Source organism: Zonotrichia leucophrys, chromosome 3 (genome assembly GCF_028769735.1).
Source record: "Zonotrichia leucophrys gambelii isolate GWCS_2022_RI chromosome 3, RI_Zleu_2.0, whole genome shotgun sequence".
NCBI classification, from domain to species: Eukaryota; Metazoa; Chordata; class Aves; order Passeriformes; family Passerellidae; genus Zonotrichia; species Zonotrichia leucophrys.
In genome coordinates this window covers 56,854,597-56,877,747 of record NC_088172.1, presented here as the reverse complement: position 1 = coordinate 56,877,747, position 23,151 = coordinate 56,854,597, and the positions used below count along the sequence as shown (strand labels likewise).

Below are 23,151 nucleotides of genomic sequence, written 5' to 3'. Positions count from 1 at the left end.
TAAGCATGTGCTCCTGTCAGAGCCTTCTCATGTACCCTCAGCAATGAAAGTCCCAGGAGCACTAGCCAGCACTTAGCCTCTCACAACTTGGATCTACATCTTTAGATGAAAACATTCCTATTCTCTGCTCTTTTATCATTCATTTATTCCAATTATTGGTTCTGATGCAAATATTCTTATTCAGTCCTACAACTGAAAAAGTCTGAAACCAAATTTTGCAGGAGGACTGGCTACCCTGTCATTGAACTGTAACTAAGGCTCTAGAGCTGCTCCCATGAAACTGAGCCTGACGGTTCTATGGAATAGTAGGGAAGTAGATTGCTAAACACTATGTAATTTGAGTTCCAAACTCAAAATTGAGTGTAAATATTAATTACATTAGATTAGGAATACTAAAGACTTATTATCATAAATTTTATTACTTTTGTTTGGATGATGAGCAGCTAACTTGCTCTGCAAGAGGTCCCCCTGAGGTACAGCACATGAAGTATGGAAAGCACACAAACAAATCCAGAACCCAGTTCACTCGGAGCATGTCCAAGAACGCTCCACTTACAGTGACTGCAAACCAGAATTAAAAACCTAGGGAGAGAACAGGTTAAACTAACAACACCCCTCACAGCACTCGTTCCAAAAGGAGTGTTTGTGTATTCTGATACATTCACACACAGTTCAGATCACATGGCCTGAGGAGGTAAAAGCTATTCTATCACTGGCATGTAGGGTAAATTAACTTGCTAATTCACTTTCTAATGCACAGTTCACTGAGCATACAATTACATAAAAAAGGAGAATAAAAACTCATGCAGTCAAGCATATTAAATTTGTAAGGGTTTCTACATTATACAGAGTAGGGTTTTTAAAATTCTGATGAATACATATTCATAAACAAAACCACATAATTCACCTTTAAATCAAGTCACATGCACAGCAGTGAGCATATGCCATCTCTCTCTAGCACTGCCAGACAAAAGCTACATTGCCAAAAATAGCCACAGAGTGTGTTGGAGTAGCTGCAGAATGCCCTAGATACATTTAGGCCATAAAGATTGAGCAGCACTAATGCAAGTAAAACTTAGGCACTAAGGTTCATAACAGGCCAGGGCTGCAAGGAGAGAGGAAGATGAATTTCCATCCTTGAAGCTAATTTTTAATAGATGTTTAATCTCAGTTTAAAAGGGAGATTTAAAAGGCAGAAAGCTGAGAAATGCAGAGCCAGAACACATGTATATCTACACAAAACATTACAGAAAAAGAACGTATTAAAACCCTTGGTAGAGGCTTTCTATGAAAAAGCCAGCTAAAAGAAAAAAAATGTGCTTTTCTTTGTTTTAAGAGAAGAATATATAGAGAGTTGACTTTACAAGAGCACTGTCCTGTGCTCTGATAGACGTTTCTCCTAATCAGTTTCTGAATTGTTTTTAAAACAGGATTTCTTCCTACTCCTCTTCTGAAAGGAATAGGAAAATTAACCAGGTTTTTTCCTAGATCATGTAAAATACTATAAGCTGAAAGAGCTAAACAGTAAAGATCAGAGAGGGTGCTAAGTGTTTAGGTCAGTTTCTATTGCATCTGGGCTGCTGGCAACAAGTAGGCCCCTGTCTGTCAGCAGGGTTCACTGAGAGAGCTTTAAACTCTTTTGAAGGGAGCTGGGGACATAGGCTCAACAGAGATTGGGTGTGGAAGAACTATAGCAACCACACTAGGAAGAAAAGGAGGCTAAAGAGAGAATACCTCAAACCAGCACAAGCAGCCAAAGATGCAACCACAACACAGGGTTATGGAGCATCCCTCTGCATCCTCACAGGGATATTGGCACAATCAAACAGTTCTGTAAGGTGGTTGTACACAGGGCACACACATGGGAGACAAACAAGAGGAACTGGAGATCTGTGTGCAGTCACAGGGCTTCGACCTCATCACAGTCATGGAGACATGATGGGATAGCACCCATGGGATGGGATTACTGGAATGCTGTCATGCAGGGCCATGCACTGTTTAGGAGAAACAGACCAGGAAGATGCAGTGGTGGAGTTGCCCTTTATGTGAGTATCAAGCTCTGTCTAGGGATGGATGATGACCTAAGGGTCAGGAAAAAAGGACAGACCAGTAAGAGACACGGTTGTGGTTGTTTGCTACAGGCTATCTGATCAGTAGAAGGAAGCAGATAAGCCCTTCTACCAGCAGCTCAAAGCAGCCTCAAAGTCACAGGCATGGGTTCTTGTGGAGGTCTTTAACCATCCTGACATCTGCTGAAGTAACACAGCAAAGAAGAGTCTAACACTAGAGAAGGTTCCTGGAAAGCACTGGTGACAACTTCCTGTCACAGGAAGTAGAGGATCCCACAAGGAATGGTGTGCTCCTGACATCATGCTACCAAATGGGGAAGGCCTTCGTGGAGATGGGAAAGGTTGGGAGCAGCCTTGGCTGCAGCAATCAAGAGATGTGGAGTTCATTATTAGGTGAGGAAGAAGCAGGGCAGCAAGTAAGATTATAACTATGGACATCAAGAGAGGTGACTTTAGGCTCTTCAGGGAATTCTTTGAAGAATCCCATAGGAACAGGCCCTGATGGTAAGGATTCATAGGAGTTGAGATTACTTCAGCCAGGCTCAAGAATGATGCATTCCAATGAGAAAGAAATCAGGCCAGCAGGGCAAGAGACCTCCATGGATAAATGAACTTACTCCATTCAAGTAAGTCATTACTTTATCACAAGCAAGTGTCATCAGAGAGTCATTTCATAAACTTCAGCCATTTCATTTCAACAGATTTTGGATGCACTGGCAAGTGTGTGTATCTCAGTCAAATACTGAGAGTGACCAGAGCTAATCTCTGCAGTGGAGAGAGCAGGGTTCTGTCCTTCTAATGCCATCCTCCAAGTTAGCTCTGAGGAAGAAAGCTCAGTCTGAGTGAAGAGATCATTGCCTATATCAACTGACTGAGACAAAATGGATTTCCCCAGATTAGTAGAGGATTGCCTTACACTGGCAGGCAAGGCTTCACCTTTAGGAGGCAGACCAGCAGTAGAAAGACAAGAGGCATCTCCACACATGCCCTGCCGCACTTACTGAGTGACTCTCCATGTGGCCTTCTTAAATTGTCGTGAACCACCTATTGCTCTTCCTTTGTGTCTATAAACGTCTCCAAAATAAACTGGCCTATCAGTTATTTATCATACATGTATAGATGTATTCAATTTATATTTCCTATTCTTTACATGTTAAACCAAAAAGTGGATATTTGAACTACTTACTTTCTGATAGACAGGAAACAATCACAATTATGGGGCTTAACAGTCTCCTGGCAAGACATGCTTTCGCTGTAGATTCAATGTCCTCACAAAATTATTTTAGCATATTAACAGAAAAAGCTTCTGAAAATCTGAACAGGCAGTCAGTTCCTTCCCCCCCACAGTGCCCCCCTCCCCAGCAGTAATAGTACAACATTTTTTTTTCCTGTAGAAGTCAATAGTCACTGTGACATAAGAATAAGCAGAAGTCAGGTGTCCTTCACTGTTCTGTTGACTTTGCTCCTGACTCACTGTGTGAGCTCTGCCCTTCCAACTGCACACAGAAGGGCAATGCCCCCATACCCAAGAGCAAGCCAGTATATAAACATCAAAAAGAACAATTAAACAGAAGCATTAAACAGGTACTGAGAGCAGATCTCATGTTGAAAACACTCCCCAAACCCCAAAGAGCATTAGCTGAAAACAGCTGAGTGCATTGACACACAAGAACAACAATTTAAAGATCCTTCTTTGAAAGTTCAGTCTCTTACATGGCTGTTCTGAAAACAACCTATGTAAGGCAAAGCATGGCTGGACACGGGGAGCACGGCTGACAGATACCACAAGTGTTCTGCAATTCCCATTCCAGGAAGGGGAGAGAAGCACACCTCTCTCTTGGAGTTCTCATGAGCCATTTGCCAGGAATAAGACCTGTAGGTGATCCAGGTAGTCTGAGACAAGTCATTAGATGCTGAAAAAAGCCCTCTTTCTGCCCAAAAATGTGATCCAAACTTGCAAAATATTTATTTTTATTCTTAACCCATAACTGCACAATTGATCCCACAGTTTCAGTAAAAAACTTTCTCCAACTATTTTGTATGAGCCTTAGGATGCCAATTTGATTTCAAGGGTTTTTTTTAAGTGTAGTTAATGTCACTATACACATTTGGACTTCAGTTAGGCCTATATCCACAGATTTTATTTTTAATCAGCTATTTTGATTAATAGTATGGTTATGAAGGAATTTACTTGAAGATGAGATTTGCTTCCCTTGTACCAGCGTCCTAGAAGAGGAGAAAACTTAAGAGTTATTCCACCCATTTAAGTACCTAAGCAATGATGTCTAATACACTCTTCAGTAGGAGGCTGTCAGGAGAGTCATGGCTTCCACTGTTGAGCAAAAACAGGCAAGTTTCAGTCACAAAAAATCAGAATTAAGCAGCAGTGCATGTAGGCTTCTGTAAAAAGAAGAGAGAGGTAGAATCCAGAATCTTGAAGTGCCATAATTTGCAGCTATGTAGCATTAAAGAAAGAAAAATATTTCTGTTTATTACCATCCTTACGGAGCTCCTAGAAATGCAGGCTAAAGCAGCTAAAGTTAGTTTCACTGTGATGTTATTACTGGAAAGACATAGGAACTTCAACAAACAGCTCCAGGATAGGCCATTTTCCTTAGGAAGTGCACCACCTTTTCCCAAATGCTTCAGCGTACTGCCGAAGTGTTATACATGTAACTGCTGTACAGCATCCATGGGAAGCAGGTACCCTTCAGAAATACTGTCCATTCACTTTTTTAATAAGCACATCTGTATCCAGATGTGACTACACACCTCCACATCTTTCCTGTGAGAACTGCCAGGAACTGCACCTTGCCTGATGTGCTGGTGCACCTTTCCTCCCAGCAGACAAAATTCTGTGGAAAGAACAGTCTCTTCTGCACTTGGTTAAGCTGTATGCTTGGCAAGTCGTTGAAGACACTTCTCTGGACCAAGGAATTTGGTGAACAGCTTTAAAAGACAGAGCTACACTATCAAACACTGCAATTACTGAACAGTGAATAGAGCCTGAACAACCATGCAGCAGTTAAGTATTTGATTCAGTGGCAGAGTAGGCAGCCTCATTACTCCCCAAAGTGTGGTTTGAGGCACTTCATAAGCTGCAGCCAAATCCTAGTCTTAAGGCAGCAGCCTTGTAAGCCGATATTAAAGTACTTGCAACAACAAAAAAAAAAAAACCAAAAAACAAAAAACAAACCACACAACCCAAACAAAGAAAAAACAAAAGCAAAAAGCCCCCAAACAAACCAAAACTAAACAACAACAACAATAATCCAACCAAAACATCGAACTGAAAAAGCCTCCCAAGCCTTCATATAGCCAATAACTTTTGCGACACGTTCACTATTAAATAATGCAGACTTCAGAGACCACATATCAAAGAACTGAGTGGACCATTTCACTTTTTTGCAATAGTCTCCCTGAGGCACAGGCTAACTGTATTAGTACAGTCACTTCTGTAGCTTTTGTGTTTGAAAATGCTGACTTTATACATCCTGGATGACATCCACAACCCATCATTTTAACACCTCTCCCTTTCTGACTCATGATGCATCGTTTGCAATAAAATAAATGCAGCAAAATCAAATTCAGTGCCAGGTCCCCCCGCATAAGCAGTGCAGCAAATTGATGGTATGGCTGCAAAACAATTTAGACATTTACTGCCAGCAGCATGAGAACAAACCCAAGGAATCTGGACCCAGTCCAGCATAGCTTCGCTCCCATTCTTGTAAATGCAGCTTTGATCTCTGGGAAGCTCTAAAACACAAGTCAGATGAGCTACTGGCACACAGATAGCCACTATTCCAGATAAACAGACAGTGCAGGCTTCTGGGAAGCCCAGGTAAGTAAACATTGCAATAGAACAACACGAAGAGTGAAAAAAGCAAGATTTCAGTCATAAAATTAAAGCAGAAGTAACTCTTCTTCATAATGCCTCTCTTCCTTGTGCCAGACATTCTTGACCTGTCTTCCCATCAAATCCTAAGGAGCCCTGTTCTCTGATGAGTAGCAGGCTGGGTATTTCAGGACTGAAGCCCTTTGTTTCTCCACACAAGCAATACCAGGCTGTGCTGGAGCAGCCCTGCCAGAATGCCTCAGCCCTGACTGAGGAGAGAGATGATTCAGACCATTCATTTTATAAGTCCCTTGCTCCAAACTCCCTGTCTCCAAGTTGCCTAATAGCCCAATAATTCCCCACTTGCCAGAAAAAAAAGTTTTAAAAAGTAGCTACTCCACTGCAAAATTATCAACCTTTTTAAAGTTCTACTATTTTGAGATATCATGTGACAGCAGGATGTACAGGCCCACCAATAATTCAGAAAATAAACAGATCTGGGATTCAAAGGCTGATGAGAAACTTGCACCAATTTCTTCAAGGCAACTTGAGGTACTGTACTTGTCCTTGGGAGCATTCTCATTCTTTGAAATGGATATTGCATGGTTATTTTTTTAAAGCAAGAATTAGACCACTAATTGTTTACTTGCAAAAGGCAGTTCAGTTCAATAAAGCCAGAGAGATCCGGACAGGGCAATAAGTGCTTTCAGTCCATTAACAAAAGGAAAATATAAATGTTTTAAGCGTGGTCAGATTTGCTACATTTTCAATTTACTTTGCTTCAGAAGAATGACAACAGGGACAAAGTTGGCCCAGCATTTTTAATGGTGTTGCACAAGCCTAAACATGCATCTTCTTGCCAGACATCTTTAAAATTCCCCACACATAGCTCTAGTTAGGACAAACTAAGCTCTGCACTACTCATGACTTAGAACTACATAGGGCAGAATTACAGTTGTGCAAAACATTTGCAGTTCTGAAAAGAGAAAACCATTCCATTGCAACTATCCCATGCAGTATTTTAAATGCTTTGAGGTCAATAAGCCTTGTTTTTATTTCAACTCCTATTCAGAAGATTTATTAAAAGACCTTTGGAAAAGGTTTTTAAAACCATGGGAAAGGAGCACACATGATGTCTAACTTTTCAGTGTTCATAAACAGAAGTACCTAAGTCCTAGGTGGACTTCAACTGATACCATGGGATATCTTTCCAGTTGTGACAGCTGACTCACAAAATTTAGTGTCCATCTGTTTGTAGAATTAACTACAGCAGGTAATAGCTAACTGAGCTTCCCCCCCCCCCAGTCTCTTAGAAGGAAAGCACTTGACACAAGAGAGCAAGAACAGGACCTAGAATTGCTGTCTACAAGCCTTGTGTTTCATTTTGCCAAAGCCTGTGACACAATCAATAGCGTAACTTCTTCCCACACCCCTCTGGCATTAATAATCTGCCTATGTCTGTATTTGTTTAAGGATTTTCAGAGAAAACCCTCAAAACAAACCATACTGCATCTCCTCCCCACAGATAAGTGTTCCTACTTTGTTTACCTGGGGGTGAAGGAATGGCTTAGCAATATTGACTATTGTTCTTTCTCAAGTAATATATTTCAAGTATTGGAAAAGTTGTCAATGATGCCTCACAAACACCTATGTCACAGTATGTGGGTGAAGGGTAGTACCCTACTTGCTCAAGGGCAGATACAGGGCCAGAGGCTTCCCTTCATGTCAAAAGCACTAAGCACATAACCACAACACTGCTCCGTACTTTGCCACAGCAGTCAGCAGCAATCCTTGCTTGGAAAGCCTGACACTAAGATATCCTCCACAGGGTACCCACAGACAGCAGAAATACAAACACCACTGATGAAAAAAGTTTAGACAATAAGCTTCATCAAAATCACAAACCACACTATAATATGTTAGAATGTCTTACCCAGGTGGGACAGGGAATGGAAATACTTAAAAATTTGTTATTTCTCAGGCTGACCAGGCAGCTCTGTGTCTGCAAAATTTACCAAAAGATACTCAAACTGCATAGAAGATTATAACAACTGCTGTACATATCTACATCTCAAGCCCATGAATAGGCAATCCGATGCAGTGGCAGCAGAGCCAGCAAACCAGCCGGGCAGGCAATCTCCATTTCCATCTGCTTGGCCACCCGCACCTCAGCACGCAGAGCTCTTGGCTCCGCTGGCACATGACGGCAGAGCTCGGAGCACCATGGCCATCGTGCCATGCAAGTGTCCATTAAAGCAGCCCCACTCTGCAAGCAGCAGCGTGTGAGCAGCTCGGACCAGATACAGGCCATGCCAGCCCGGCCCAACCAGGTCACCGAGTACAGCACCAGGAAACAGCAGAAAAGGCACAACTGCCAATTAACATAAGCCTCAACGCTCCACTTACTCAGCAGCCAGTTGTATTCAACACAAATTAGCTTCTCTTTCAGTACAAAGTCCCAATTAATCTTAAAGGCATGCAGAACACCAACAGACTCCCGATTTCCCTCATTTTATTTTTCTCCCTTTAAAAAGCAAAGCATAAAACATAATCCAACATTGCACAGTTCTGTAATGCAGCACAAAATAAAGGTATTTGGAACGTGGCTTTACCATTTATAATTGCACAACAGTGTGTTATATAACAGAAAAGCCAGATCTCATTGGATTTTCCCATTTAAAGATCCAAGAGTGCAATAGAGAGCAGAGGTTTAAGCACATGCACACAGTGATTTCACATCTTTTAAAACCTACAAATAGTAAAGTCGTCTCAAAAATTTACAGGCCAAACATGTTGTTAAAAGAAGTACTTGTGATATGTACCTCACAAACATATATATGTTATGCTCCATATTAAATCCATCTGGATGATACAATAAATACTGGTTTTACTAAAAGAACATTTAAGCAAAAGCAAAGTCTGACAAAAAGAAAGGGAGAAAACCTTGTGCAGAGAATGGAAAGGAGGTGCACTGTTGCTCTGCCAGTAAGTAATTAGAACCTCTTTGGCTGACTATTTTTCTGGAGAGTAATATTCAATAATCCCTACACAGCATGAAATATTTGAATCAGATGGGAAAGCTCTCATTATAATCACTATTGTCAGGATGTTCTGCAAAAACAAGTTCCCTCTCCCCAGAGAGGGAAACAGATACTGTTCCTGTAAATGCTACTAGACATGGTATTTTTTCTGTAAGTCACAAGAATTTCCATGTGAAAAGGCAGTCGTTGCAGCACAGGTCACAGAGGGACTGTTAATCAATAACTGGTTATTTTCCAATAATCAGTCTCAGATGGCAGCAGCTTTAAAACTGAAAAACAAGCTTTCCTCAAGTGAAGAGCATGCCTCAGTTTTTATAAATATATTGTTATGCCATCTGGAGAAAAATTGTCACAAGCATATGTAGTGAGAGGACAAGGGGGAATTGGCTTCAAACTGAAGGAGGGTAGGTTTAGAGTAGATGTTGGAAAGGAATTGCCCACTGTGAGGGTGGGGAGACACTACAACAGGTTGCCCATGGAAGCTGTAGATCCCATCTCTGGAAGTGCTTAAGAACAGATTGGATGGGCCTCTGAGCAACCTGGTCTAATGGAAGGTGTCCCTGCCCACAGCAGGGGGGTCAGAGCTATATGATCTTTAGAATTCCTACCAACTGAAACCATTCTGCGACTCTCTTGACTTGTGTCATTCTCGCTCACTCCCAGCCTCCTAGCTCGGTGTGCTTCCACTACCTCAGTCCACCCAAGTGAGGTCAGGTTGGATATTCTGTGAAGAGAATTTGCTAAGGATGAAGATGGCAGAAGTCCTTCAAAAGTAAGGAAATGCCTCCCCCTCTCCTCAGACACACATTACAACAGGTTTTATAACCACAGAGGAAAATTCAAAATCTTACTCTTCTTAAGGGTAGTGGCTTCTCTTGACTTCAGAACAGAAGTTACTTACAGAACACCCCATTTATAAGCGTGCAGTAACTCCACAATCCACCATGTTTTAAGAAATATCTGGGCTCACTTTAGGCATAAAACATGTTACCAACACCAGAAATGCAGAAGTGAAGCTTTTCATGAAGTTGCTCCCTACTTTGTTTCCTTCTAAAACTATATTAGCTTATATAATGTCAAGAGCAGAGGTCTGCTTATGCGACTCACTGGATGAAGTGTGTTAAATGACACTCCTTGGAGCCATGAAAGGGGCACACAAAAGTGGATGGAAGAGGGAGCATAACCCCTCTCCCTAATGCAGACTCCTTTCCTTCTGAAAGTTCCTGGGAACTCATCAGGATTACAAACCCATATTGGTGTTTCCCCTACTTAAAAAATAAAACAAAACAAAACCAACCACACCCCACACATCTCCCCCCAAAAAAAGCCAGGAACACAGTAGAGGCCAATGACATCTTAAAAGTACTCCTGCCCAAGAACTCTACTGAAAACTGGCTGGCAGACTTTGATATCAGCAAACCTTTGTGCCTTGATGTACAGAAAAAACAAAAAAACCCAAAATATTTCAGTTTAACCATCTGGGACTAGATTTTAGGGATAAGAACTTGCTACTGGCAATTATCTAGATATTTTTGAAAAGAAATCCTAGGACAAGTTTAAGAAAAGTCTACAATCCCAGCCTGGAGTATAAACAAAGACTAAACAGCAGCACTTTCGCAAAGAGTAAGCTAAATCCTCATGGAGATTAGTTAAGAGTTCCCTTAAAGGAAACTGCTAGTAGCAGCAAAACACACTGAACTGTTTACAGTCAGGCAATAGCAGGGCCTGTTTGCAGAGCTCAAATGAGCAGAAATCCCCACTGCAAACCTTGGGGTCAGGAGCCTTTTCAGAACTGCAACACAATTATCATGGAGATGCTGTCTTCTCGGGAAAGGAAGATCAAACCATCATACTATCACCTTAAATATTTCAGTCTTGGAACATTGCTCATCATGTAGATGCCACAAACATGTGACAATTGTGTTTCCTAAAACTGACAATAACCTGGTAAAGAAAAATACTAGCTCAGAAGTAGATCAACATATTACAGTATAATTCAGAAAAAAACCAAACTGGAATTGTAAGAACATATCAAAACAGTGATAACCCAGGCACAACAAGCACAAACTACTTGATCTGGAGCCTAGTTTTATTGCCAATACCTCCCTCAGCAGCTGGTTGTTGCTGTCCTTTTCTGGTTTACAGATGGCAACTGCCATCTGCTTTTTCCCTTACCTCTTATTTTGCAGTTCAGACTGCAAGTAAACACATCACTACCATTGTTAGGTGGCTAGTAAAGGTTATGTTTAGAAAAACCCAACAAAACAAAACCTACTTTTTCTTCCTTTGCTGCAGGGAACGAGAGTGAGGTAAACATGTTTTCATTTTTCTAGTGCACACCAAAAGTGAAAGCGGCATTATCTAGAATTTGTATGGACCACATGTCCAAGATGGGATGTACATTCCTCAATGAAACCACTGCTACAATTAAGAAGAAACGGCAGGCAAGAAGGTTCATCAGATTGTTTTCCACCACACTGCTACTCCTGCACTATAAACTAGTGCAAACTCCACTGACATGACATCTCTGTCTTTAGAAACAGCTCAGATGTGTTTGGTGTGATTAGTGGTGTCTTAGCACACAAGCCAAAATTCAGTACTGTAATTTTACCAGTGCATTTAGTCAGCATGCAGGCGATGAGGCAATTGACATTGAATAAAGGAAGAAAACCCAAAGCCAGAACTGGCTGTGTGAAAGAATTACTTCTTATGTCAAGGGCGGGTAACTGGATAAACCTGCATTTCCAAAACAGCTTTCAGAAAAGCTTCCTGAAGCAGAATTGAGAAACAAGATAGCTTTGTACACTAAGATACAACAGTATGAATCAAGTTCTGTCAGCACTTCTATAATACACCTTGCCTGTGCTCGAGATTAAAAAGAAGCTGAAAAAGATCAGGAATTCAAGAATGAGAAAACCCCACCCAAGCTTCCTCAGCACATTTAACAAAATGTTCTAGAGTACTATGAGATTTTAGGTCAAGGATCTTTCACTGGACTTTCAACTTGTCAGACTGTCTGCCTAGGACATCAGCACTACAATCGTTTTCCCAGCAATCAAACCAGAACTCAGTCATCCCACAGAAAACTGAGTTTTGAAAGTGTCAGTTCCTCAATGCTTTTCCTTATTGCCTCCCAGGAGAAAGATGATAAAAAATTTTCCTAATTTTTTGTGTCATTGACTAACCTCAGATCTTTCAGGGAGCATCCCTGTTCTTGATTAGGAAAGAGCACATTTTTAGCACAGCATACCATGCAATGGGAGGTGGATATGGCACTATGCTGCAGCAAAGCTCTTGTGAAGTCAAATTCACCAGCTGGAGTATTTCCTGTAAGGGTGTGCCATGGCACCAGCCTCATTTCATAGCCCTTCAATGCTAAACAAAAAGCCAGTGGCAGAGCACAGAAGAGATCTGTGAACAGTTTTGCTTGGTGTGACATTGTAGTCACACCTACAATGTGTGTGGTGACACGTCCTATGTCAGCTTCAGATATAAGAAGACAACTTAGAAGAATGTTGATAGTGAAAATAAATCAATCAATCAACCTCTGTGTGAAGGCCAATGAGTAGGCATTGCTGGAGGCTCAGACTGCAGTGATGTGAAACAGAAGAAATAAAGACTGATGAGCAGGTGGCCAGCAACCAAACCACAAACTTTAAGTACATTGACTCCCTTCTGGGAACTCCAGTACCTTGACCATTTCTCCTAGCTTCTTGAGGGTTTTGGATAACTCTCAGAACAGGAGGCAGAGAGTCTGTTTGCCTAGGAATTAAGTTTATTGTAGATCTGGCCTCTAACATACACTACTGAAGACCCCTTGCTGCAATTAAGAGACCAGTTGAAAAACCACAGATGTGACTTCTGCCGGGAAACTCCTGCTTTCCCTGACGCCATCTCTACAGACACTAGTACCAGAAAAGGAGGAGTGCTTCATTGAATTTTTATTCCTGTGTGATAGGCATCAACTGGAAGACCTCTATAATTTGGAATATCTGCTACTTGCCACATTTTACATCTCAGCAGATACCTATGCTTGATTTGTTCCAACTCTTAATTCAAAACCCAGTTTCTTCTTGTTGACAACTGCACGGATAAACTGCATAAAAATGCACAGAAATACAGCTAATCCCTGAGAAAACTATGTTTCCTCCAGAGAGCTGAAGAGCAAAACTAGGCTTCAACAAATCTGAAGTAACTGGATGAAAATCTATTTGTCCAGAATAAAACAGAACAAAAACTTCAATGGACAATAAAAAGCAATCTTGTACCACCACCCCATTGAAGCTAGAGAAGGTATTCATCTACTTCGAAACAACTCAGAGTTCTCCAGGAGAAAAACACAGAGTACAGCTACAGGCCTGTGCCAGTACTGACAAAGCAGTTCAGTTTTCCACTGGTACAGTCTGCTCCAAACCCCTTGTCTCCTCCACTACAACAGGGACACAGTTCTGCTCTCTGGAGAAACCTGCATCCAGGTTAAGCTGCAGTGACCTGCCTTCTGGAACTTTGTTTACTCTAGCCATTATCAGCAAGTTAATCATTTAAAAGAGAAAGTGAAGCTAGCATTCAAGTGGCTCTCCTCTGAAACTGCCAGCATAAAAAGAAAATTTATGAAAATTTATACCATCTGCATGTTACCCCTAATCATTCCTCCCTTGAACCTAAGCAGTTAAGGCGACAGCTACACACTAAGATGGGGCTTGGGACAATTCAGTTATGGGTTTCATGGTTAGACCTATAAATCAATGTGAGTTTTATGCAGAATTTAGTAAATGTGATTCCAGTCTGCTGAAAAAGAAAAAAAATTTACTTCAAGCAGCAAGTTTTTGAAGTCCAAGTTTTAGAATACTCCCTGATTTAATTTCTGATACTTCATCTGCATTTTTGTTTATTAAACATTGGCTCTTAGTTTCTCTTACATTCATTATACAAATCTGACCCATAGACATCAGTGCCCACTCTAACCATGCTTCAACTCAATGCATCTAAAACTCGTGAGTTACAAGCAGTGCTTGGCTGCAAAAACAATGCACTGTCAGATGCACCTTCAGTGACTGAAGGCAGTTCACTAAAACAGAGCAAATTGCATCAATCACTGTGGCATTTGTTCTGGAATATTACTGTTGTGGTCTAAGGTTGGGTAGACTAGATTAAATAATACCATGGCATGTCTCAGTAAACAAACAAAAAATCCCACATCCACAAATCACTTCTGAAGAGACCTCTGATAATGCCACAAGACTCTTAGGAGATGCTGTCATTCAGAACTCCTAATTCTCAAATAACAGAAAAACAAGGTCTCCAGTTGTAAAGTACAGATTGAATCTAAAGAAGCCAGAAAAAATTAAAAAGGCACAAAAATTATTCTGTAGGTAGATAAGAAAGCAAAGAAGGCACACATGTGAGCCTGTGTAGGAAGAAAAATTATGTACTCCCACTGAATCAGCTGATCCTGGTAATACATAGAGCTCCATCACCACTCATGGCCACAAGCAATGCTCTAGGCCAGTGCTCATTAATTTCTCTGGAGTTCAACATGGCAAGCAAAAGCTTTTCCCTTAAAAATAAATTCAGACTGCTACATCCCTGGGTACAAAGCCAGCTTAGAGGGAGTGAACAGATACAGCAGTTTCTGAGCAAGCTTTGCAAACAGCAGCAAGAGCACCAAGGCTCTTGACAAAATCATAATCACAAAAACATCAGGTGATAGAAGTGCAACATATTTGTTTTAAAAACATGAGGTTAGCTATTGCCTCAATTTTTCTCTGCAAAATAAAAACATGGTACTACCTAGGTGCGTGTCATGGGACACAGGAATCCATTTCTTCTTGCTGTCAACTTATTCCAACATTATGTTACTATATAAAGTCCTTGAAATAGTCTTATTGGCATATTTTCAGGGAAAAAAGAATGCAACAAGACCTCAGAGAATTTCAGGATTCTTGGGCAGATCTATCACTTTCCAGGTTTCTCTTTTTCCCCATAAGAAATGGCCATGAAACCATATTCCCTTTGCACTTATTTTCCACACAGAATTATACACCAAATTCCAGGTTTTAAAAGTCATGACTTTCACAGAGGTAATAGTGAATAGGGGAAAACTCCACTGCTTGTTGTCCATCTTTCATGAGTGGTGTTTCTTACACAAAAGCTTTCTTGAGAATTATCTCAAATAAACTGAACACATATCTTTTTGCAACTTCAAAAAGCATCCTGTCCTGCAAGTACAGTAGCCAAATGTTGCATCCTATTCTCCCCAGGACAGTTCTGCTGAACACTGTGTTATCATTTAGACCTTGGATGAAATAACTGCATTTACTAACAAAAGCTATTTTGCAAAATTCAGTCTTTCTTTAGAAGGGGTTATCCTAGTTCACATGCCAAGTTCAACTGAGTGCACCTTAACAAATAACTTAAACTTTCAAAACTATCAACATCATACTTTTTTTTTACTTTTGTCATCAATGCACTCAATGTCAAGTATGCTCCCTGAGCACACGAACAGACCACAGGCTGTTTCCCCCCAAAAAAGCAGTCACCAAAAGAACTGAACAAAATCCTCCCACAATCAGCAGTAGAAGCCTCTTCTCATGGGGCTGAGCTAAAAGTGTAAGATGATTCTCACCCAGCACAGATAAGCACTGTCAGTAATCCCAGCACACACTTTGATGAACAGGCTGTGTTACAATACAAGCCAAGTCCTCAGACCTTGGACTTTCACTCTGAAAGCCAGAGGGACTGAACAAATCAGATTTGCTCTACTGGTCTGTAGACACATTCCCTGCTATCCCCCAGACTTCCAGCATAGTCTCTTTCCTTTACTGCTTATAAATTTCTTCATGCTAGGATCTCTTTGTCATGGTTACAAATATGATGCTTCCTGCTACCTAGCACCTACAGCCGTGAATGGGGACTCCCTATAATCAGAGGCAGCAGTTTGCTGAAAAAAACACCAGTTCATTTTGTCTCCCCAACAGCTACACTGTAAACAATGAATGTAGGGCTTTTTAAAGAATGTACCTCCCAGACACTTTGAGAGGCATTTCAAAAGACCTCATTGCAATCTACAACTGCCTTGTGAGGGGAAGAGGAGAGGCAGACTCTGATTTCTGTGCTGACCAGTTACAGGACTTGAGGGAACGGCCTGAAGTTGTGTCAGAGGAGGTTTAGGTTGGATATCAGGAAAAGGTTCTTCACCCAGATGATGGCTGGGCACTGGAACAGGCTCCCCAGGGAAGTGGTCACAGCACCAATCCTAACGGAGTTTGAGAAATGTTTGGACAATACTCTTGGGCGCATGGTGTGATTCTCAGGGATGGTCCTGTGATGGGCCAAGAGCTGGACTCAATGATCCTTGTGGATCCCTTCCAACTCAACCTTTTCTGTGATTCTGCAAATAAATGTCCAGAAGAATCAAAGATACTTTTGGACCCCTCTTCTCCTGGCCTTAGCTAGCAGAAAGAAAGGAAGTGCAGACACATCAGCAGAATTCAGTGGAAGGTGCAGGACACCAGACCACACTGTCTGGGTTCTCAGCCCTGCCCCTTTACACAACCAACATTGAAATGAGAACTGCTTCCTTTCCTTCCTTCCATCCACTCCTTTCACTCACTTTGCCTCAAATGCAGATGGGCAAGATAGGGCTATATATTGTCAGAAAAACCTCCAGTACTTGATTTTGGTAAGCCAGTTCATCAGCCTTTAACAACTGCTCACCATTTTTTGTCCCAAACAAACTGGAGGTCAGTGTCCTGACCAGCATCAAGAGGCCCCATTGAGAGCCACCATCCCAGGCAGTTTTGCTGGTTTAAAGTGTGGTGAAAGCCAGAGACTCCACTGTCATGCTGGATCCTGCCTGAGGCACAGACTCTGCAGCGTGGGATAAAATTACACTTCCACACCCCATGCAATACCTGTTTTGTAAGTATACAGTTTCAGTTTCCAGGACTATCAGTTTAATGCACTTGAAGATGCCAAGTTCCCTTTTCTTTCAGACATTTTAAGTCTGCTTTGGGTATAGACACACAGCAACAGACAACGAACGAACTAAAAGTTAGAAAATCTGAGTCTAAAAAGAAATAGGTGTTTCACTAACACACAGAGAACATGGCAACTAAGCACCCAGTCATGATATAAGACATCTCCTCCATGTCTCTGGAAGAACAAATCTTTCATCTGAAATGAGCAGTATGCACAAACACTACCAGCCACAGAACAGTTGCAAAATCTGCTGGTGATCACTGACATCACTGTCATTCACCAAAGGACTGAAAAAAGCCCTTCTCTTGTTTTCAAGATGACAAAGAATCAGTGCTACTGTTCAGAAAGCTAAGGCAGGTATGTCCAGCTTTGTATTAGCAATACTCACTCAGTAGATTAGAAGTACCCTCCCTTGATCAGTTTTAAATAAGCAGGATGGTGAAGGATTCCATTGCTAGATTGAGACTTTTCACTAATTTGTCACAAATGTCATAATTATTTCAGTTATTAAGTATTCAAATCCATAACCCAGAAACATGAGCATTGCTTTTCCAGCCTTGTCAAGTGATAGTTTTAGAAAAACATTATCAACAGTTGAGAAGGTCCTCCTCCTAAGAGGAAGGAGAGGAAGCATCACTTCAAAATTTCATAAAATTGAGTAAGGTTTTAAGACTACATCCAAGGAGCACAAAATTAACAAAGCAGAGGAGGGAAATCCTCTAAGGCAGATTGAATTGCTTGTGCGTGAATTCAAGGAATGGCTGAAGCTGAAGTTCACACACACAGGATGGACACCTGTAATTAAACACTAATCTACTCAAAGTCATGTATTTGTGATTTATGTACAGAACCACATACACACATTCTCTTCAGTCACAGAAACAATATCTGTTTAACTACACAAGCTTTAAGGAAACATTGAGTCTGTTAAGTGTGTGGTTCTCTTCCTGTTTTGCCTGTTTTTTTGTGAATATAGCTGCAGAACTTTAGGAAAGCTGGTAACTAAACCAAAAACCAATTCGAGTGCAGAATAAGCTTCTGTAAACCCATAGAAATTGTATTTGAAGAGTGCACTATGTAGCAAAATTCCTGAATGTTATAACAGGAAAGGAGAATAAATACTGTTAAGAAAGGTAAAAAAGGTTATTCAAAGTAATTTTTATTTGCACTCTTCTACTACACAATAGGAACTCAAGACCCTGAAATAATGGGTGCCATACAGATACATAACAAATATGCAGGCCTTGTCCCAAAGCCAAGAGGAGGAAGGGAAGTTAAAATATTTGTTGAAAAAGCAGTAAATACGGTTCACATCAAAGCAAAGGAAAGATCAGGAGCACATGGCTATAAAGGTCACCGCACACTTTTAATATCTCCAGCATTGTCATTATTTGTTTTCACTGGAGAAACAAACTCATTTTGCCTACCAGACTCCTCCAATTACAATGCAGGCAGCCAGACAAGGAAAGGAATGGCCAGTACTAAAATCAATTTACAGAAAACACAAAGGCCAGCCACTTTAAGATCCACATAAATATTTGTTTCCGAAATAAAATAACTCTCATAAAAAGTATAATCAAGCCTTAGTAGTCTGAGAAGACCTGAAATATTAAAATATTGACTATTTTAAATCTTGTGATGATATTGAAATACACTTAATGGAGGAAGGAACTTCTTTGGAGTATCAGATCCATTAAAGGACTCTTGGGTTTTAAACTGCTGTACAAAGACAGGTCTAGCATGATAACAGAAACTGCAGATGAAGACAACATTTAGCCCATCTCCCACAAAGATGACCCTGACTTAAAATGTGCTAGAGAGAAAAAAACATAAATAAACATCTCAGTAGCTGCAGGTGCTTGCTGAGCAAAAACAACCGGTAAAGAACTAAGAAAGGCAAACCCTGTAAAGAAGCAAGAGAAAATAGGCACTAAAGATTCACCAAAGCCCCATGTGGGTCCATCACCCAGTCAGAGTTGCTCAGGAGTGACCTTTCTTGGTACCAGGTGAGAAGAACAGCACCCTGAGTACATGCATTCTTCATTACCAGGCATTCCAGCCTAACCCACCTAATGACTGATAACATTCAGATGTACAGACACAGGTATCACTGTGCAAGTGGTGCACTGTTCTAGAGACACTATGAGCTATTTTAAATATCTAGTAAAATGAAAAGCAAATTAATATCGTTGCAGCATATTTTGTACCATTTCCTATATTATTTCTCACCAGGAGCAGTCAAGGTAAGCTGACAAATTTTTTATCTTCTTAAAACTGCATGAACTTGTTTGCTTGCTATCTGTGCTACTGCTCACACACATCTGCTGACATTTCACAGCAACAAGAGAAAATAAAGGAATAATCAAAAATCAAATCTCAGTTAAAACAAGAGAGACAAAGGATAAGCACATATGTGTAACTCCTGCAAGTAGAAAAGAGTAGCTAAGTCAACAAAGTCTTGGGAAACTAGCAGCGCCATTGAACAAAACCAGGCAAATTATTGATTTTTAGCTTTATGCACTGTTGACTCTGGAAGCCATCCAGTGGGTGATAAAGGAAAGTAATATGCTTCTTAAAACATTAAGAATTCAATAACCTCACGCTAGAGTTTGGATCTCCATTTTATATGGGCAGTTTCAAATACACAGAAGAGCTGGTAAGTGCAAACAGAAGATCCTAACACAACAGGCATATTACAATGACTAGCAATATATATTTTATCATGAAGCTCTAAGCAGTTAAGTCTTTTACTATTCTGAGAAAAAAAAAGTACAAGCTGCAAACTCAAAAAACCCCAACAAACAAGACCCAAGTTCTGAAATTGTTTGTAAAAGCTACCAAGCTAGCTATCTTTTTCCTTCAGAAAAAGAAAATAATCAGTTAGCTGTAAATTATTCAGTTCTAATAAATACACATGCTATAAATTTGCTATTTAAATGCTTTCTAGGCTCTCCTGTTACATGGTAGAATGGTAATAACTGAAATTTAAACAGTGTCTTGAGGCTACAAACTAACATTTGTTTTGTAAACAAAAACTGGTACAATCCACCCCTTTCCTCCGCCCCCCCAAAAGGAGTGCTCATACACATAGAACCACTCGAAGACAAAAAAAAATAAAATTACTCACAACTGTAAGTAGCAGAATCCCTGACAGACTAACAGACTAAGAGAGTTTAAATACTAGGATCCATATAGGAAATAGGAAATAAATTATACAAGGCAGACAGTGGCTACACAGGTTTGACAGACCTGCTATAAATCAATGGCCATCAGCATCCCTCTGCCACCACTGCTTATCTACCCTAAGCACCATAAATATTTTTCTTTAACAGTTTGTTGGGTTTGTATTTTCTGTCTGTTTTGTTTTGTTGTCAGACAAAAAGTCAGCATGTTAGAACAATGTGTATTTTTTTATGCTCTGCCAAAGGCACACTGCCCCTCCCGCACACGAGTGGAAGTATAGACAGTTTCACATTGTCTTTGGCAAAGCTGTCTTCTGTAACAGGCAGGCACTGCATTCTGTACTCTCCAAGCCTACCCTTCTTTTTAACAGTTATTTACCCAGACTGTAAACAAAGTCAAAGTAAACACACAGAAGCTCACCCATATATTTCAGATGCAGGACCATTATCCCTACCAGAAGAAATGTGATTAATAACTAAAAAGTATTGTTTTCTTGAGAGCCAAAGCAGCCGATTGCATAACAAGCCAGGGGATTTAAACACACCTATCACGCACAGCACATTTGTGAGTGCCAAACTGCATCAGTCACTTACAGACTCTCTGTAACACACAGAAGAGCTAATAAAACACTGCTGTGCCTGCTGTGCAGCGTATCCCTCAGGCAGCCCTGATTGCACTGCAGAACAGCAACGTACCTTTCAGTCTTGTGGAATTCCCATTTTTTTGCTGCTCATCCTCTTCATTAATGGTGAATAAACCTGGGGGACTTGGCCTGGCAGTTTTCTTCAGTCTCTCTTGTCGGAGGGCAGCAGTTGAACCAGGCATGCTGCTGTTGCCTCTTGCTTATTAAAAAAAAGTAAGAAACTCCAGCCCCTGATTAGCTGCTAGCTGCAACGCTGTCTGTTCATTTGAGCACTTGTAACAGATCCCCTATGGATAAGCAGTATGCAAACAGCTGACAAATACCAACATCTAGTCGGCAGGAAAGGCTTGCAGTCGTTCCCCTCCTTGAAGAAAAGCCCTAATCAAAGGCACATAGGTTTGGATGCTGCTCTTTGCTGTCTTAACCTGTTCAATCAGATCCCGGCCCACAGCTCCAGGTTCCTTGCAGCAGCACCTTCTTCCAGCCACAGCACACTAAAATATTCAGCACGCAGTACAAGAGGAGAAAATATGATACGCCGCTGTTAACAGTTGCCCTGACAACACGGACACATCCTAATCAAAGGAGGGTCTATGAGTGCTGTCTCCTCAGCTGCAGCGAGCCGGCCTTGGGAACGCTGTCTCCTGCACGCTTGTGGAGAGCTGCGAGCTCCTCGGCAGCAGGGGCTGCTCCTTCCTCCTCTCCAGGCAGCGGGAGAATGGAGCTGCGGTTGCACAAGCACACGAGCACTGAGTGAAAAGAAGCCTGGAAGGCGCCAGGCATGAACCTGCTTTTTGCTCAGCTGTTCTGCTTATTCATGTTTAAAAATTTCAGCCTAACGTAAAACAATGAGGATGAGTCCTCTTCTGTATCTGCATGTGCTGGGTGTCGTGTGTGCCACCGCCCCCCCACCCCCTTAATCACCTTCCTATGCAGTACATACCTTTTGCATTAGGAATGCATACACCCACAATTACAGGCAGGTGTTGGAACATTCTTTTCCACATGTGAAAACGCAAAAATGAGAATTTCTAGTTTGTGTGGAAAGCATGGGGCAACAAAATTCTGAAAATTCTGTGCCACACCATTAGTTTTACAGCACCAACCTTTAACATACACTTCACAAAATGAGCAAAGTCCAAACAGCCCAGGTAGTTTTAGTTAATTGATTTCCCTCATATGCTGGCATTCTGGATTTTCTCATTTACAACACAATGCTTGCTCACAAGTTTTGCAATCTGAATGTTTCATCCTTCACAGCTGCAAATGCCACTATGCAACATGCCGGATATTTCACCTGAGAGACACCTTAAACTTCATCCACTTCCACCTCAGTTCAGGGCGTGCTCACCATTTCAAAATGCTACCAAAGAAAAACTGCCAGCTGGAATCACTCTATAATTTTAAAAGTACATTATTTTTCCTCACTTCAGGGTTGTTTTGTTTTGGTTGGTTTTTTGTTTGTTTGTTTTTATAAGGGAATCTTGATGTAACCTGATCAGCCACCACAAGATGGCACAGACAGTAGCTGACAAGTCTGTAGGTGGCTCATTGAAAACTGCGAGTCACACAGATGTATGTGATCACCTAACGACACAGGTAACAAAACCGAAGAAGGGTCAGAATTTATGACATGAGCCACGCTGACTGCCACAGTGGCCCGGGGTGCTCTTTACAGAGGAGTCCTGGATCGTGCTCAGCTGGCAGGATAGCTCTGTCCTTGCACATCTCAGGCTCATGAGCCAGGATCACAGCGGATCCAGAAGAACACAGCACCACCTGAAGGCTCGGCTGCACCGTTCCTCCCTCTCCAGCACAGCCACAAAACACCCAAACAAAACAGAAGCATTCTGCAGGACCAAGCCCAGAGCCCACCTCTAGTATGTATTTCCTCCTGGCTACACCTTGGACTCTGGGCGTACACGGAAGCTGCACATGATGTCATTTGTGTGCAGTCAGAGACACTCTGTACTACAGGGTGTGGACAAAGGAGTAAGGCAAGAAGCTCTAACACAAGCTGCTCTTTGCCTCACCAATTTGCCTTCTGGCGTTTATACAGGCACCACTACTTTATGCCATAAAGAGAAAGAGCTTCATTCCTCAAATCCCATTCACCTAACCACAAACACTACATAACAGAACACACACCATCACACAAGGTGGACAGTAGTTAGTACCATCACAATTTTTCATACGTGCCAAGACTTGCCAACAGAAAAAAAAGAAGAAAATATTTATATAGCAGCTTCATTAAATATTGCTCCACCACATTTCACTGCTTTAAGTCACTAAGTATGGATTTCTACCTTTTAAAAATGTTGTTTAATCGCCTTTGATTAGAAAGTCCTTAAACAGGCATTTCAAAACACGTCAGAAGTATATAGCACACAAAAATACACA

The 23,151-nt window shown here is 41.2% G+C and overlaps 1 protein-coding gene across 8 annotated transcripts in view; it reads right to left on the bottom strand.

Moving 5' to 3' along the window:
- MAP7 (microtubule associated protein 7) overlaps window positions 1-23,151 on the bottom strand; it is a 109,470-nt gene that overhangs the window by 77,492 nt on the left and 8,827 nt on the right. For 2 of the 8 annotated variants that reach the window (XM_064708345.1, XM_064708352.1), the window contains exon 1: window positions 20,804-21,554. The exons of 1 other annotated variant lie outside the window; for it this stretch is intronic. In XM_064708345.1, the coding sequence (XP_064564415.1) occupies window positions 20,804-20,933 (130 nt within the window). In that variant the 5' untranslated portion in view covers window positions 20,934-21,554. Of the gene's footprint in view, window positions 1-20,803; window positions 21,555-23,151 lie in introns of those variants that run through there. 5 more of the 8 variants (XM_064708343.1, XM_064708344.1, XM_064708351.1 and 2 more) reach the window with 4 other exon arrangements.